At 38.4% G+C, this 17,261-nt stretch overlaps 1 protein-coding gene across 2 annotated transcripts in view; it reads right to left on the bottom strand.

Annotated features, from left to right (window-relative positions):
- Positions 1–1,462: 1,462 nt before the first annotated feature.
- The window catches only part of LOC149162388 (1-acyl-sn-glycerol-3-phosphate acyltransferase 2-like), a 71,215-nt gene continuing 55,416 nt past the window's right edge, over positions 1,463–17,261 (bottom strand). The window contains exon 6 of one of the 2 annotated variants that reach the window (XM_089437243.1): positions 1,463–1,953. In XM_089437243.1, coding sequence (XP_089293369.1) covers positions 1,717–1,953 — 237 coding nt within the window. In that variant the 3' untranslated portion in view covers positions 1,463–1,716. The remainder of the gene's footprint in view (positions 1,954–17,261) is intronic. The other variant, XR_016261929.1, reaches the window with a different exon arrangement.

Here is a 17,261-nt window from a genome sequence, read left to right on the forward strand (position 1 = left end):
AGATCTCAATCTATATGATAAGGGCTCGATGATGATCAGTATGGTGCTCAATGGTACATGATGACCCGTGATGATGGTGCTTCAGTATGATGATTAGTGATGAGACATGGTGCGGCGTGATGATGACATAAGAATCAAGGAAGGAGGATGATTGTGTCTTGGTCTAGGTGAGGCAGCATTGGTCTTAGGTTGGTCATGGTCTTTGTACTCATTTGGTGAAGAATCTATGAGAAGAGGTTTGCAGGTTTTCCCTTCAAGAGGAGGGGTTTTAGCCCTAACTTGTAGCCTAATCACTGTGTCAATGTTCTTCTTGTTTGACTGCTATTTGATGTATTGCACATAAATAACAATAATGGACAAAGATAATCTAAGAAGAGTTACACAAGTAGTAATCAAGTAAAGAGAATTGAATTAAATGTTGCCCTACCCTAATTCTCAATGCCAACAACCTTCACATAAGGAGTGCCTTTATAGAACACCCTATCACCAATTTTTCTATATCTCATAGGTAGTTTAAAGCCAAGTTTACTTTACAAGATTTATCTATTCATATAGATATTTGAGAGTGAAGAGAGCTTTTGGAAAGTAAAGAGAGTTATGAGAGCTTTGGGAAAGTAAAGACTTGCATAATTATTAGGTCACAATATCTTAGGCAACAAAATTAGTAATACAACATTGTGAAATCTTCTGAATTGAATTGTGTGTGTTGAAATTCAAGCTTTTGATTGAAAAGTTTCACCTACACCGTGGAATGGAGTGAATAAGATATTTATTATACCATTTTATTGAAGTGAAATACAATATTTCTTGTTGTAACATTTTATTTATACATATGACATATTTAGTATGTGAGTTGTATGTATTCTACAAAATGAATAATAATGAATATTTAAATCTTATTAATATTAAATCATTTTGGAAAGTTTCCAAGACTTAGGTTTCATTTGCTACAAGATAAAGATGGAACAAAAACAAGAAAAATGGAACAAACCAGTTTGACAAAGTTTCAGAAACCTAAATGAGGATTAACCTTGATAGTTAGCAAAGGCATTATACAATTTTCAACACTAATGGTACTACGAGAAATCATATTACTGTGGGGCTCTATAGAGTTCCTTTTGGACGTGGCATGTAAATCCATTTATGCTCTATCACATGTCATTTCGAAGTAGTTATGAAGACATATCATGCTTCCGTTTCTCCCCTACTAGATGTATGTGGATTTTGATACACCAATGAGCACATGAATATTTAAGAGGGGTGCGACGCTGGCTGAATCTAATTCCCCATTTAAATTTAAAAGCCTAACTCGCACAAATTCTTGCTATGTGTTTCCAAAATGAAACCATCATATGAAGATGATGATCAGCTTCAATATTTAAATGACCTTAATTTGTGACATGTGAATTACTGACTATGTTACACAATTCTTGACGTGAGAAATCAAAGCCAACATAAATGATTATAGAATGTCCCTGTAAATAATTTACAACACATGGACCATTCAGTTTACAAAGTAAAATAATGCATGATATATCTAATCAACATCATATATCCCTTGTAACTTGCTCCTGGATAGTTCAGTAGCCTACCGGAAGATTACACTGAAATTGACTATAAACAATCTGAGAGAAAAAAATGACTTTTGAATCGAAAATATCACGGTCCACTACCCAAAGATTCCAAACGTACAAATCATTTCATCCAGTGTCTTACTCAGAGGTCTTTGTCCTCCTTACCATTGGGCAACAATCTCCCATTGCTTTCTTTGGCTGGAACAACCTTTGCTGGAGTAGAATGCTCCGACTGGCTGAAGCGTATAAAGACGTTCATCACTAATGTTGTCAATATAAAACCCACTGTCAACCAAAGAGAACCTTGCCAAGAGCTTAGAAGATGCCTTAATAGCTTGTATGTAGGCAGTGATAAAAGAGAAGACCATCCCAATACCACCTGAAAGTTTTTCCAAAGTTGACTTTTGTAATAAAATGTCACAACGATACAAAAAAAATAGATTAAAAAAGGAAAGTGGAGATTATTTCCTGTAAAACCAAATTTTATTGATCTTGTTCTGTTTCATGTAACAAAAAAATCAAAGCACAATGGAAGGTCAGAAATAATTTAATGCGAGAGGACATTATGTCAAGTCTGCTTTCATGTCAACAAAGCACACCAGGTCTACATGTCTGGTCCCAAAAGCATCTACCCCATCTTTAAGCATCATATCTCCAAAGGTTATTCCTGAAATAAGCTGACCATTGAGTAGCATATTGTCCCAGCCATGCGCTGTTTGGCTTCTCTCTTAGCCACAAAATGCTTGTTCCAATTTATGTAGCACAAGTGCAATAGATGTGACAATTTTTCATTCGATAGGAAACTGTGATTTTGTTCTCTGATTTGTATATCAACTAGGTACAATGAGCCTAACTTTAATCTGGTTGTGGAAGCTCGCTCTGAATCATTTTTCTAAAAAGAACAGTGTTATATATAATATTTGTATTAGCAAAGGAAAGGAGCACTAGTAGGTAGCAACAAGTGTGATTAATTATCCCACCTCTAGGAGTTGTACATCTTGGCTTCCCCAAGATCTCAGAGAGATATTGGTGTGCCTTGACCTGCCAAGGACTTTGTTTGTCCTACAAGTTTACAAACCTTGAAAATAAAGACATTCAAATACTTTCGTGGTGACTATCACGTGTTTTGTCGGTAAGAATATCTATTTCTCTTAAATCATGTTCTTGAGTCTGTTATTGATACAACTTGAGCAGTAGGAATCAAATCATTTTGTTTACCCTGCTTGCTTTTCTGTCATTCATATTCGACTCCATAAAAGGCACTAGTTGATTTACTCAAACTATTTAATCATCACCATAGAAAAATAATAATTTTCTCAATTTCCGTGTAGCCTGCCCATATAGGGCATATAGATTAGGCATTTTAGTTTCCTGTTAAGTAAGTTTCTGTCATATAATGGCGAGATTATTTTTCTGTTTTCTCAATTTTTGTGCAGACACAAAAGCTATACATCTTTCTCAATTTGTGTGCACTAGGAATGCATAAAAACACCAAGAAATACAAAAAACATTTTAATTAGCATTTACATCCTTCAAAGCCATCCTTACAGCCTGTTGTAATTGCTGTTTCTATACTTTATTTAGGGGTTTAGCATAGGTTTGAATGGGGTTGGATGCCCAAACATTATACAAAATTCTACATCATTTCCGTGAATATCTCCAATTTTTTGGCAATTTCCAGTGTTGTTTTTTAATGTAGATGCATATTTATAACAGAGCAGCATGATTTTATTTTATTTAAGATGTCATTAATCATTTCTATTTCAAGTATTGACTCCCTAAATCATTTAAGGATATTGTAACTCTCCCTCTCACCCCCTTAGAGTTCCCAAGCCTAGTGGCAAGTGTTACCTTCAATTAACCTGATCTCCATGGTCTCATTGAAGATGGGATTACAAATTCCTTCTCATCCAAAGTGTGTGGCACTCATTTTGGATAACCCCATCACATTCAGCTCGTTGGGAGCTTTCCGGCCATTAAACTCTATCTCAATTCGACCTCTGGATTAGAAGTTATGCCCATTTGAAGTTTGGACCCTGTAACCCTTGCCACATCAGCAAGGATTTGCTGCATGGCACTCATATGACACTGCTTTCTCATATGAACCCATACTGGCACCTGTCGCGTCATAGCACCTTAATGTCACTGCTCCCTATGCCATTTCTTTCAAATGGCACTCCATTCAACCTCCACAGTGTGCCACACTCTTTCACATCATTTGGCAAGGATAATTACAGTCTCATGGCTTCTTTCTAATCTGTGCCCCGCAGTAGACTTGCACCACAAACTTCCGCAGTCATAACCAGGTGAATATCATATGTCCAATGAAACAATACAAACCGTTGGATGCATAGTGTAACTCTTACAGCTTAAACTTCAATTAGTTTTGTGCTCGACGTGAACCACATCCGCCACTCTCGTTAATTCAAAAGTGTTCAATCGTATTGGGTGATAGATAGGGCATTAACAATAACACCCGTGTATGTTCGAGCTCGATATGCAACCAGAGTTGTTGGATCAACAAGCACTACACAATACCTCCACCATGTGTCTTTAATGCCATGTTAACTTAACCCCCACATTACCCAATTCATAGTGCCCCTGCTGCCATCATGATGACATTATGGTGATGTCACCCATCCATGTGGCATCCTCTAGTGATGCCATGTGTCATTCAAAACCTGGCACTTGGCTATCAAAAAGCGGCCATATCTGCCTTTCACATGTCACTTTGATAGAGTGCCATGTCATAGGTACACGTCGTTCATGTCCTTCATAGCACTTACCACCTCAGCGTAATCCCTGGGCCCCATTGGGTCTCAAACCATCGTGCACAACTACACTTTCTTGTTTAATGATGAAAGGACACTTTGTCCCAACCTCCATCAACAGAGCCAATGCACTCACAAAAGGAGTCAACCCTCGTCTATCTCCCACAGCATGCCAGACATTTTGGTGGCAGATGACGAGCATTTGTTGTCCTACGCCCTCTATCAACCACATCCACTTCTCCCCGAAGTCTCTTAGCATCCTTGGCGTGGCACGACATGAATGTTAACAACACGTGAGAGAACCTTTCCCGGTCTGTGCCCCCAGTTTCCCATCTCACAGAGGCACATCTTCGTTCCCCAGGACATAAATGTCTTTGTCTCCCAGTGGACATTGCTCAGCCTACACAAGCTCTGACATTGTTGCAAGACTGCCAAGACTTATTCATCCTTATTGCAAGCACGTCGTTCAGTGAAAACCAAACTTAGAGACTTAAGGACTTCAATGGCTTACAAAGGCACCCTAGGTGACTAGCGATGCTCTACACCAATAGCTTAACAAGGATAAATCCCACACCCTACACCAACACTCTAAGCATTAAGCATAGCTATAGCAAGGAATATACCTTCAGCGTGCATCACCATAGGCTCTATCAGACTCATTGATATGGCATGCCTTACACACAACAACCATAGACATTCACCAATCTATACATAACAACCATTCAGAACATTCATGCGTATCAACAATAAAAATTACACACAATGACAATCAACTAAACTCAATAATTTAACCATACATACTAGGTAAGTGACCATGCATTCAGGAGTTTATCAACGGTCACAAGGACCCGCAACCCCTTCCAAACCATGAGAGCAATCACACATGTATCCCATCACAAGCAACCAAGAATAACACAATTCCTCCATAAGCAATGCTAATACATTCATTGCTATAATCCATAACAATAATGTTCAACATTCATAATGCAATAGAAATACAAGTAGATACACTTATCTGTATAACTTAATGACTAGCACCTAAGGGAGGGGCTTCAACTCTCCACCCAACCATAGGCCATCTACACTGCAATCTTTCTTGCAGCTAACCATCCCCAAGCCGGATTCAAAGTCTAAGGAGGTAATTGCTCAAGAGTTCTCTCACCCCAACCAATCAACAAATGTTAAGAAGTAGAGTCCATTTCTCAGGTGATTTCTCAACAACCCCCAAAAGTAACATCACAATGACTCTCTGTTCAGTAGAAAATAGACCACTAGGGTTCATCCAATGCTTAGTGAGTTTCAACACAGTTCTAGGAGAAGGAATATATATACATAAAGGGAGGTTTATCAATTGGATTAATATTGCAGGAGTAAAGAGTCCTATTCCAAGAGATTTATCAACTTACTGAGCAAGAACCTAAGTGGTTTATTAGCCCCAAGGCTAGCCACTCAGGGGCTAAGTCACATGGTTCGGTTTCGAGTTCGAGTTCGACAATGATTAGGTTCAATTTGAGCTCGAATTTTTTTATGAGGTTCGGATGAGGTTCGCCATTAGCTTCGTCTATATACATTTTCTATATATATACATATATTAAATTTAAAATGAAATATAGGATAAAATAGTAAGATATCAACATCAATAAACATAAAAAATGCTATCATGAACCTGAAAATTACAAAGATAGAATACAAGCTTGAGTTGTGACATGAGGTTATGAATTTTGATCTATGGACTTGGTCAATGGCTATGAGGTTCGATGAGGTTCGTTGAACTTCAAAAAAAAATTAGGTTCGCCAAAATTCAAACCTCAAGGTTGAAGTTTGACGAACCTTGTGACACAGCTCAGAGTTTTATCAAACCTTGCAACTAATTCCAGAAGTTTATCAACCCCAAATAGTATCCCAATGCAAGCACTCGATTGGTTTATCAACCCCAACCAACACTTGAGTGTCACAACTCCATTGAACTCTCTTTTGCCAATCAATTCACAGGCACCCTCACAAGCCTCAGCCAACACAGGGAATACAATCCCTAAAGCAAAACACATGATTTCACATGTTGCCTCTTCCTACCATATTCACATCCACTACCTACTCATGCTCTACATTATTTTTCCAATGAGCTCTCTCTTACTTGTCTACTCAGCAATCTATCTGCTTGACAGAATGATGCCTCCTCCCAAATCACTCTCCTCTCCACCATTGTCGCCCATCAGGCTCTTTCCTCCTCGTATGTACCCATTCATGTTGACCACACCCAAGTCTCTACAAGAACCAAGAGTAAATGCTTGTCCTTTAATCAAGGAGCCCATTCCCTAAATTCAATGTTGCACCAACAATGCCATAAATCCATCAAGGAGATATGTGGTTTAATAAATACAATGTCTTGGGTTTACAAGCAACTCCTCCTCCTCAATCCTCTGAATCCGTGTCCACTTCCTTCGACCAGTCAATGTGTTACATTTCTACATTATTTACATGAATTACAATTCATAACAATATTTACAAGAGGGATTAGTAAGAAGGGTTGTCACAGATGCCCCTCTGAAGTTAGCAAGCACTAACTTCAAAATGTGAGGAAATAAGTGAGGTGACAATGGCTTGTTTCATAGTGTTACTTGGACTCACTTCATTGTTTGCAAGGCGGGAAGTTCTAGGCGATAACAACTTGGCACCATTGCCCAGTTCCTTAGCCAATCTTTCTTGATTTGTAATACAGCTACGCAGATTAATGTAAGCAATTTTATTTGTATTTTTAAATTTCACATAGAGGCCCCAATTGATAGGAACTAACTCGATAGGCATGAAGCAAAGGTTCCCATAAGGAAATTTTATCTTTATTTTTATTTACAATTCCTTTTATGTTAGCTTTATCTTCAAAGTCTCTGGTTAAACTTCTTTGGTTGATGTCTCCTCATATATGCGCTAGGCATATGTGCCTCTTGAGTTTATTGCCATTATAGGGTAGACATGCACTCCTTGATAAGTTTTAGAAGTATATCCTACATTTTGAAGGGGATGGTACAACTACTAGCAGAAGATATTTGTTAAAGTTTGTCACCTTTGTTGAAAATCTTGAGGTTAGGAATGATAAATGTTAAGATGAAATTGTTTGTACAAAATTTGGTAGGTGAAGCACAAACATAGTTTAGAAATTTGGCCACTGTAAGTATATCTACTCTTATTGCCTGTACATGCTTTCTAGATCCAAATCATGTGATGATAAGCACTGGAATTTGCTTGCAAATTGCACTAGTACCATAAAAAAAGTAGTCTCTATGCATGCTTTTAGATCCAAATGATGTGATGAATAGTATTAGTCATTGCTTGCAGATTTCACTAATACCATCCAAAGGGAATTTGACATAGTTTGTGAGTTGAACAACAAGTTTTCTAAATCATGTGCAAAAACTAATCCATATTTACAGAAGAAGAGGCTAACGCCTTAGATTACTATTTTCATGCTTTTCATTCTGATTTTGGTTTCCTTCTAAGATATCCATAACAATATTTAGAAAATGCTATTATTCTTTCCAAGCTTGGAAACTTATCTTAGTGATAATCTAATATAGGGAAACATTATAACTTATTGTGAAGATGATTATGCAAATATAGGGGATTCTTAGTTGTCACGCCCCCAGGGTGCACCTCCGACCTTAATTTTCTGGAGTCTCCCGAGGTGTGTGGCACCATCGTGTTTTATTTATTCCCAATGGCTTAATCACCTTGGACTTACTAACGCCCAAACTACACTTCTAGCCTATATACCCTGTATGTGAACCATATATCTTGTTGAATTAGTAATCCATCTAAGTCCAATACAATAGCCCTTCAAAGAATTCCAACACTCAACCTCTTCTACAACTTGACTTCATTCACCATAATACTTCACTTTACTTTGTATACAGTTCAGCAATGTAAACCTTGACAATAAACAGCTTTGCAATATGGCTTCAATCTAAAAAAGTGTACAACAACAATATAAACAACAACGCAATTTACAAAGGGAGGGGGAACTCCCAAACCAAGTCTCCCCACACTTCTATTAAACATCTGATAAAAATTCAACGTCATTTTTACAAACATTTCATTGGGTCGAACCCCTAGTGGTTCGGTACCTTCACTCACCAAAGCCCAATGCATGTGCAGCCCTTCAGCTCACACACACACACTTAACCAAAAACTAAATACCAAAACCCAACAAAATCTCGGCCCTTCAACTTGTACATAAATCGCCACAAAGATCACAAACTTGAAAATTTTCACATCTGCCTCATAGACCTTGGCTCATTCCTCTTTACCTGACCTACGACTCTCTTCATTCGACTCCCTTGCTTCTGTGATTGTTCTTCTTGCTCAATTGATCGAAGTTGCTTAGTTTCCTTCCCTCATTCCACCCTTCTTCGTTTATATACACGACCATGTCTTTCAAACGAGGAGTCCTCAATCAGGCTGACTCATAATTCATACACAGGCTGACCTTCTTCATGTAGTCGAAATGCCCTTTCATGCATTGCACGACTTGGGCTGACATCCTCAATCATTTTCCATTGCCCAATCACATGTTGCATACATCGGCTCGGTCCGTTCGTTGGGCACGCTAGATCGTCAAGCAGACGCCCTTATCTTCGGGTGGGCATCCACACCCTCGACTTGGCGGCTGCGCTTTCATTTAGGTGGTCTCGTCGTGCATCGCATGTATCGGACAGTCTAGTCATGCACAACTTGTCCTCGCACGAACCACCACACGACTGGCCTTTGCACGACCGACCATACAATTTCGATTTTTCGCCATTTGGGTGCGACCCTTCATGCACGCTCAAGCCCAAGTACCTGACATCCTCCCCCACTCTAAAACAGTTGTCATCCTCTACAACAACACCCTCAGCAAACTTCTTCACCAAGACCTCCAATCGTCACGAAGCGACAGTTGTACAACTTCCTTTAATATTATGGAAGAATATCACCTCTAACATATCCCATGCGACCACATGTATCATAATCTGTGAGAATGACATGCGTCGGATCCCCTCATGCAATCAACTAACCAGGTATCTAATCCTGTCATAACATCAATTCCACAAGAATGCATGTTGTTAGTTTCTATAGCATCGAATGTGTTCTAGCCACGAAATTTGGAGAGGCTAAAATACATGAGATCATGTCATAACATCAATTCCACGAGAATGCATGTTGTTAGTTTCTGTAGCATCGAATGTGTTCTAGCCACGAAATTTGGAGAGGCTAGAATACATGAGATCTCCAAAACCCATAAATTGTTTCTGGAAATTCCACCTAGAAGTGTCCCAATTAGATTATTAGTCGTTTTTTAATTATTTCCTAAGTCTAAACTTAGGGAATATGGTTAAGTGATCAGTATTAATTGAGATAAGGTGAGAATCATCTAGAAACTCACACAGATCCACAGGGAATTAATTTGGGCTATCGATTATGTTTTAATCTTGGTCGTTGGTGGTCTAATGGAGGATTATAAGAAGAAGTCAATGGATAGATGGAGAACACACGAATGTAGACACTAAGTTGCCCAAGCAATTCGATTTTCTCAGTAGCAGACACTCAACAAAGAAGATAGAGCTAGAGGGTGAGTAGCAAGTGGTAGAGGAGGTCAACAACATTCCACGAGGAAGTATTCGAGTCCTAGAAGAGGCAGTAAGAGGAAGGCCGAAATCCCCAGAGTTTTTGCGCAAGCACTGCGAAGAGGTTGATGCAGAAGGTTCAGCGCATGGCTAGGGAGGCAATTTCAGGGGCAGAAATTAGCTGTGGGGTGAGAAAATTCTCTCGATAATCTTGCCAGTATTTTCCTCAAATTAGATTGCTAGTAGAGCATCTAAATTATTGTACTCAGAATTATTGCTGAAGATTATTAATAAAACCCTCATCTACTACACCAGTTTTCCCACATTGGGTTTTTCCGGGGACAATTGTCCAAAAATAACTGTCTAAATTCTTGTGTGTGCTAGAATTTCTCAGTTTCCAGTACTTTATTTTCCATAATATTTTTATGGTGAAATTCGCAATAGTGATTTATTCATTGTTTGCCATAGCAAATACTCTGCATAATTAAATTTACAGTTAGGAGAATAATTTTCAGTTATTGCAATAGATGAAATTTTCACATGGTATCAGAGTGTAAGTGATCAGCTGGGAAGCTCATAAGTGAAGAGGAAAATTTTGTTGTTCAAAGGGAGCAGCAAGATCAAAATTTTGTAGTACTGCACAGTGCCTTGCTAGGCACTACGAATTGTTGGGAAGAATCCCAAGACAGTGATTCCAGCAGGCAAAGGGGGCAACAAGAGCTCAATTTTTCGCTGTGCAGATTTCTGGTTGGACGTAGAGGGTTTTGCAGCAGTTTGAAATTGTGGAATCAACATCAAGTGGAAAGAGGAATAACAAACCATAAATTCTTCAGTATGACCATGAACAAAATTGACATTTAGGAGGCTTCAGATTTGTCTTCTAGGGTAGAGGACAATTTTGCTTGCTTATCGGGATTAGCTTCACAAGGTGTCGGGTATATAGACAACAGCACATCAACTCATATGACAAGAGTTGGAGAATATTTATCTAGATACAAGGAGGAGAAGATGGACTTCCAAATTACTACGGGAAGCAAAACGAAGTGTACTCCAGTAGGGAGAGGTACCATCGATTTTCACTATAAGGGATATGATATCCACTTCATATGGAAGAAAGTGTTTTTCAAACACTCAAGTTGGAAGAAGGTAAGACAGATTGGAGTTCGAAGCAACGGATTGTACAGGTTGCAACTCAACTCTCCAATGACACTAACAAGCAATGACAGTAGCAGTGGGCAGGATCTAAATGAGTTATGGCATAGGACAATGGGAAATCTACACCATGGAACATTCGAGATGCTCATGGAAACAGTAACAGGTGTTCCAAAACTTGACACGAAACATGATGATGTGTGCAAAGGATGCGTATTTGGGATGTATGCTAAGGCAACATTCCCAAGAAGTGACAGCAGAGCAGATGGCATGTTAAGACTTATACATTCAGATATTTGTGGCCCAATGTCCACTAGATCTCTCAATGGTGTCGAATACTTCATCACCTTTATTGATGATCATTCCAAGAAAACCTGGATCTACTTCTTGAAGACCAAAGATGAGGTCTTCGATCATTTCAAGAAGTTTAAGGCCCTCCCGGAGAATGCAACAACGAAGAAGATCAAGGTGCTTCGCTCAAATAATGGTTGAGAGTATATTGATAAAGACTTCACAGATTTTTGTGTGAAGGAAGGCAACAGAAGAGAATGAACAGCTCCATATAATCCACAGCAGAATGGGGTAGCGGAGAAAGAAAACATAACCATAGTTGGGGCTGCAAAAGCAATGTTATATGACCAGGATTTGCCCAAGTTTCTATGGGCAGAGGCATGTAACACAATAGTATATTTTCAGAACCCGACTTTTCATAGAGCATTGGGGAAGAAAACACTAGAAGGGGTCTTCACAGGGAAGAAGCTAGAAGTTAGTCACTTTAGGATCTTTGGCAGCTTCCACGTGCCAGATGAGAAGCGCACCAAATTGGATCAAACTACAGAGAAGGGGTTTTCTCTGAGTATAGTGAAGACCTCCAAGGCATACAGGGTCTACATTCCTAGCAATAGGAAGATTGTTGTAAGACAGGATGTAAAGTTCATGGAAGATCGAGCTTTCAAGAGATCTCGTGAGATGCCTGCAAGTGATTAGGATCAACCAGTTGAAGCTCCATTGGTCCAGCAACAGGGGCAGCCAGTGGGACCACCAAAGGGACAGTCACAGGTATCCAATACAATAACCAATATTAGTATTTCCTCAGGAGCAGGGAATCCAGTGAGATCTCAGGAGACGGAGAAGTAGGCGCAGGATGAGGAGTTGGTAGAACCTCCCACTACTAGTGGTCGAGCCAGTAGAGAGGCTCGTCATACATTGAGAGATGCAGAGGAGTTTGTTGGAGCGCCTAGGACGAACAAATGACAGCGCAGACAGCCTAGCAGATATCATGTCTCCACGGTCTCGACCTAGTCCACAGACACTCATCCATCAACATCCTCGTCCTGCTCCAACATCTCAATCCATCTGTCAACATCTTTCTGGTCTAATATCCTCATATACTCCTCACGATCATCATCTCTTCTACATTCTTCATCGGTAGAAGTTTGGGCATCAACCTTCTCTTCCTCAACGCCCTTGCACTCACTTGTGCACGTCTCTACATCCATCATATTTGGCCTACCTGACAAACTTAGAACGCCATATGACAATGCCTTAATCAACTCCAAATGTTCTATGAGCATGGACTCTACACGATCCAACCTGTCATGAACCTCATCATCCTGTTGTCCTGCCTCCACACAAATGGTTATGATCCTGCACTCTCTCGCCATGGCTCCTACGATAGGAACAATCACAAGCTCCTCCACTCATGCGTGAATGAACAGTTTCCCCATATGCGGTATTGGCACAGCCTCATGTTGAGAAATCTAGGGCATCCTTCTTAGGTGATTTCTCTTCGATTAGTAACTGCTTGTGAGTGCTTTTTACTTCTTTAGATTAGGATCTTCTTTACTTAACTTATTAATGTTCTTCTTCATCAAAAAGCTACCAATGAATAAGCAAGATGCACAAACAAGATAGACAAGAGACACAGAATGTAGGCTATGAGCCAATGCCAAAACCTCTCACTCTTTGAGAGGAAAACCTGCACAAATTATTCTCATCGAGATTCCAATTGACAAATACCGAGACCAAGACCCTTGACCTATTAGCCACTCCAAGACCAAGACACTAGTTCTCTTGACTGTCTTCTCTTCTTCTTGACTCCTCTTCCGCTTCGATCTTCTTTGCATCAGGACATAGTTATCATCGAGATCTTATCACTGTCTCCACATCGAAATCTCCTTTACTGTGAGACCTTCTTGCTGTCATATTCCCGAGACCTTACTTTTGTGATGGTCATCCTTTGAACTGTGATAGATCTATCATCTATTACTTGTAATTGTAATGGCATCCTTCTTATTGTGATTACATTGAACCCTTAACACTGTAGAAGTACAAAGTTCACAACACTGTAATAACACTGTGTGGACCGAAACATATCTTCTAAGGTAGCACTAAATATGTCGACTTCATTATAGCATTGATCCGAGTCTTAATTCATAGCACCGAGACTCTCTCACGGAAATATGAAATCAATGACTGTAATGATATCTAAACTATAGTGATATCCTTGTCTGAAACTATGTCTCTCTATTATGCCCCAAAATGTGCTTATTTTGAAATCCGAACCCATTACAGCAGTCTCCTATCTGAATCCGAACTTGTCACTATTCTTGGTCATCTGAAAATCTCAAAGATATCTGAACTTCTGAACTGTGGAAATTCAAAGACCCCAGCCATGTATATAGTTGTTGATCCATATAAATAAGTCGACCTGTGATCTCGAACCGGTGTGTCTCCAAATAGGTAAGCTGACATGAGTTTGTTACTTCATCTTGAAGTCGACTTGCAGAGAACAAACAACTGCTTGTCTTAGAGGGCTATTTGACAATCTTATAGGCTAGTATACAATTGTAACATGCCAAAGAAGGGCTCTCCATACATGACATTGACTCTTTTGACTTTAATGACAAATCCTAAGACTCTCAATGGAGCCATCTAAAAATAAAATTTCTTGCTCATGAAACCCATGAAGCAAGCATTACAAAATAATTTTATTTTTCTTCTTTTCAAAAATCACAATTACATCTCATTATGAAGACCGAACCTAGTTACACTTTTCAACACTTCCTCTTAACTAGGGAGGTATTCATAATGGCACTTGGTTATTCTCAAACTAAAGAATTTCTCATAAGAAGAGTCGGATTGGTAACCCATTTGTATAGCATCATATCAACCAACATTTTTACATAGCATGGCCTTCCCTGACTATGCAATCAGTCTCATAGATGTCCATCTAAAAGATTGTTGGAAGTTAATGGTTGGAGTCCAAGGGTTACAAATGATGGAAGATAGTGAATTCTTGTCTGTGTTAGTTCAAACTTCATTTCAGTTAACAAACTCTGTTCATCCAAAGCTGAAACAACCTGTCTTGAAAGACTGTGTGACTGTTGGTGTGAGTAATGCACAAGTTGAAGGTGTTTCATATGATCAGGAATCTCTTCCAAATGATTGGTATTTTCAATACAAGTCTTTAGAAGATGCAGTAAAACCGAAGCATAAAACAAGAAGAATGTCTGTCAGTGACAGTCGTGTAAGTATCATGCCAAATAAATCATCCATACCTAGACCTATTTTCAGACCAAAAAGACATGTATTACCAGTCAGTCCTGATAGAACATCTAGTCAAGCTTCTACAAGCAATCAGAAAGCTTTTACTGAAGTTGTACATAATAATCCTACTATTCAGTCTAATGAGTTGTATATACCAGAAGCCAAACCTTTCTTTGCAGTTAATAAAATGTTCAGAACATCTACTTCCCATTTTCCACCTATGGAAGAATTTCAATATGCCAATCGCCGCTTTGTAAAAGGGGGGAAATGGCCGCCAAAAACAAAATTATGTACTTCCTCTTCTCAGTCCAAACAACCACCTACCAGAGCTAATTGTGCTCCCTTGTTAGAGCATAATTCAAACAACACAAATGATCTTGATTAGGTATATCAGATAGGAAACTATCTGACCACATGGTGCTCGCATGCAGAAGAAGTGTTGGATGATCTAGGTAGACAATCTAAATTGATAAACGCTAATATCAAGTTGTTGTATGAAGAGCAGCAAGAAGAATGAGCTGAGAAAGAAGAAAGGAGAAAAAGAAGAGAAAGAAAGAAGACAAAAGAAGCTCGAGGTCCCAAGTTTACAGTGGATATGAGTGCACCTAATTTTTGGGATCAAGAAGAAGAAGCAGAAACAGAAGAAGCAGTCTCAGCAACCAATGTTGAAGAACCCAGTTCTAAAGTCTCTGAAGAACCATTAAAGATAGCAAAAGGAAAAGGAAATGTTTATAAGTCTGAAAAGCCTTTTTCTTCAAAGAACGAAGTAATGACTTTAGAAATGGCAACTTCAAAGTTTCCATCATTTATTTTGCCATCTATTCAAAATCAAAATAAAGCTCATTTTGTTAAAGAAATTTCAAAATATCCAAGAATTGAAGAAGATTTATATGCAGCTAACACAAGTGGTTATGTGTTAGATTTAGATAAATCTTCAAACCCAGGTGAATCAATCAGAATTTGGATTGGTGCCTTGTATCAGATGCAAGTTACTACAAAGTTGGATAATGTTTCTATAGTGGTCCTAGCAGAAAAGCGTATGACAAGAATTGTCTATGATTGGTGGATGGGACCATCAGATGAGGAACGGAGAGCAATCATGGAAGCAAGTTTGTCTACTTTAGAACTTTTATTGAAAACTCAATTTGTTCCTGAACCTGTTGACGAGAAAAAATAGATTATAATTGATCTAAGTCGGATGGAGTTAAAAGACTTAAAATTTCTTGATCAGTTTGGAAAAGACTTTATGGCAAAAGTCTTTAAAGCTAATCTGTCAAATGATACTGCTCAAAAGGTAGCATTTTTATCCAAGCTTCCAGGTAACTTAGGAGATTTAATAATGAAGGATATAGATGTACAGAGTAAAAAGATAGATCAAATCTATTGGGTTGGTCTTTTATTTAGATGCTCAGAAAAGGTGAAATACTTATGCTGGCAAAAGAAAGCTCATGATATAGCCCCAAGTTCAGATGTTTGCAGAGCTATTCTGCCATGCACACCTTTCAAGAAAAAGAAAAGATCAAGAAAGTATTGAAGATACAAACCCAAAAGAGTTTCAAATCCTAAGAAGCCTTTTCGAAAATTTAAATTTTTGAAAAAACGGAGAGGACCAAGAAATAACAATTGTTGTTTTATCTGTAAACAGGAAGGACATTTTGCAAAAAAGTGTCCCAACAGCTCTTCAAGTAAATTAATTCGAGATAGAAGATTTTAAAGATGATTGGTCTATTGTTTGTTATGATGATGAAGTGTCTGATGTATATATTTTGACAGATGCTTCTGATGAAGAATCGTGTATTGATACTGTACAAAAAATGAATATATGTAAATATTGTTCAGATGAAGAAGATGATTTCTCTGAAGAAAAGAATTGCATTACAGCGATGATTTTGAAGATAGTGCTACTGAAGTTACTGATGAAACTAATGACAGTGAAAGTGATACAGATGAAACAATTTCAGTGGTTTCAAAATCAAAGCCGAAAGATTTCCAAACAGATAAAGGTAAGCAGCCAGTTGCACCTTTAAAGAAATTAAATTCTTTTTGTCCATATGAGAAGAATACAGTGGCTTCTACATCTTTAGCTGTTCCAGAATATGATCAAGCAGCAGAACAAAATCTATTAAAAAAGATGGTCAGAACAAATAACCTGTTATACATTCCAGTTGAGGTACAGGTTAAAGGTCAATGGATTAATGTTGATGCTTTTATTGATACTGGTGGATCTAATAACTTAGCAAGACCATCTCTGTTTAAAGGTCTCTGGAAACCATTGCAAAACATTTTAGTGTCAGAAACAGTTGGAGGATCAGTAAACTTGACTTATTATGTTGATAATGTTTCATTAAAAGTTGGGGGGAATATTGTCAAGATTTCTGCCATTCAGCATTATGATCCCTTTGCAAGTTTATTTTTAGGAATGTCTTTTATAAATTCTGTGTTGCAGGTGACTATAAGTGAAGACAAGCTGATAATAAATTTGAAGAAGAAAGCTATTTCTATTCCAAGATTGACAATAGCCAATTCAGAGGCTAGAAAAGAAAATAGTCAAAAGAAAGCAGGAACCAGAAGGCCACAGAAAGACTCTAACAATTGGCAGGAAGTGTTACAGAGATATG

Source organism: Pinus tabuliformis, chromosome 5_2, assembly GCF_031772625.1.
Source record: "Pinus tabuliformis cultivar Carrire ecotype Pingquan chromosome 5_2, CPIR1, whole genome shotgun sequence".
NCBI lineage: Eukaryota > Viridiplantae > Streptophyta > Pinopsida > Pinales > Pinaceae > Pinus > Pinus tabuliformis.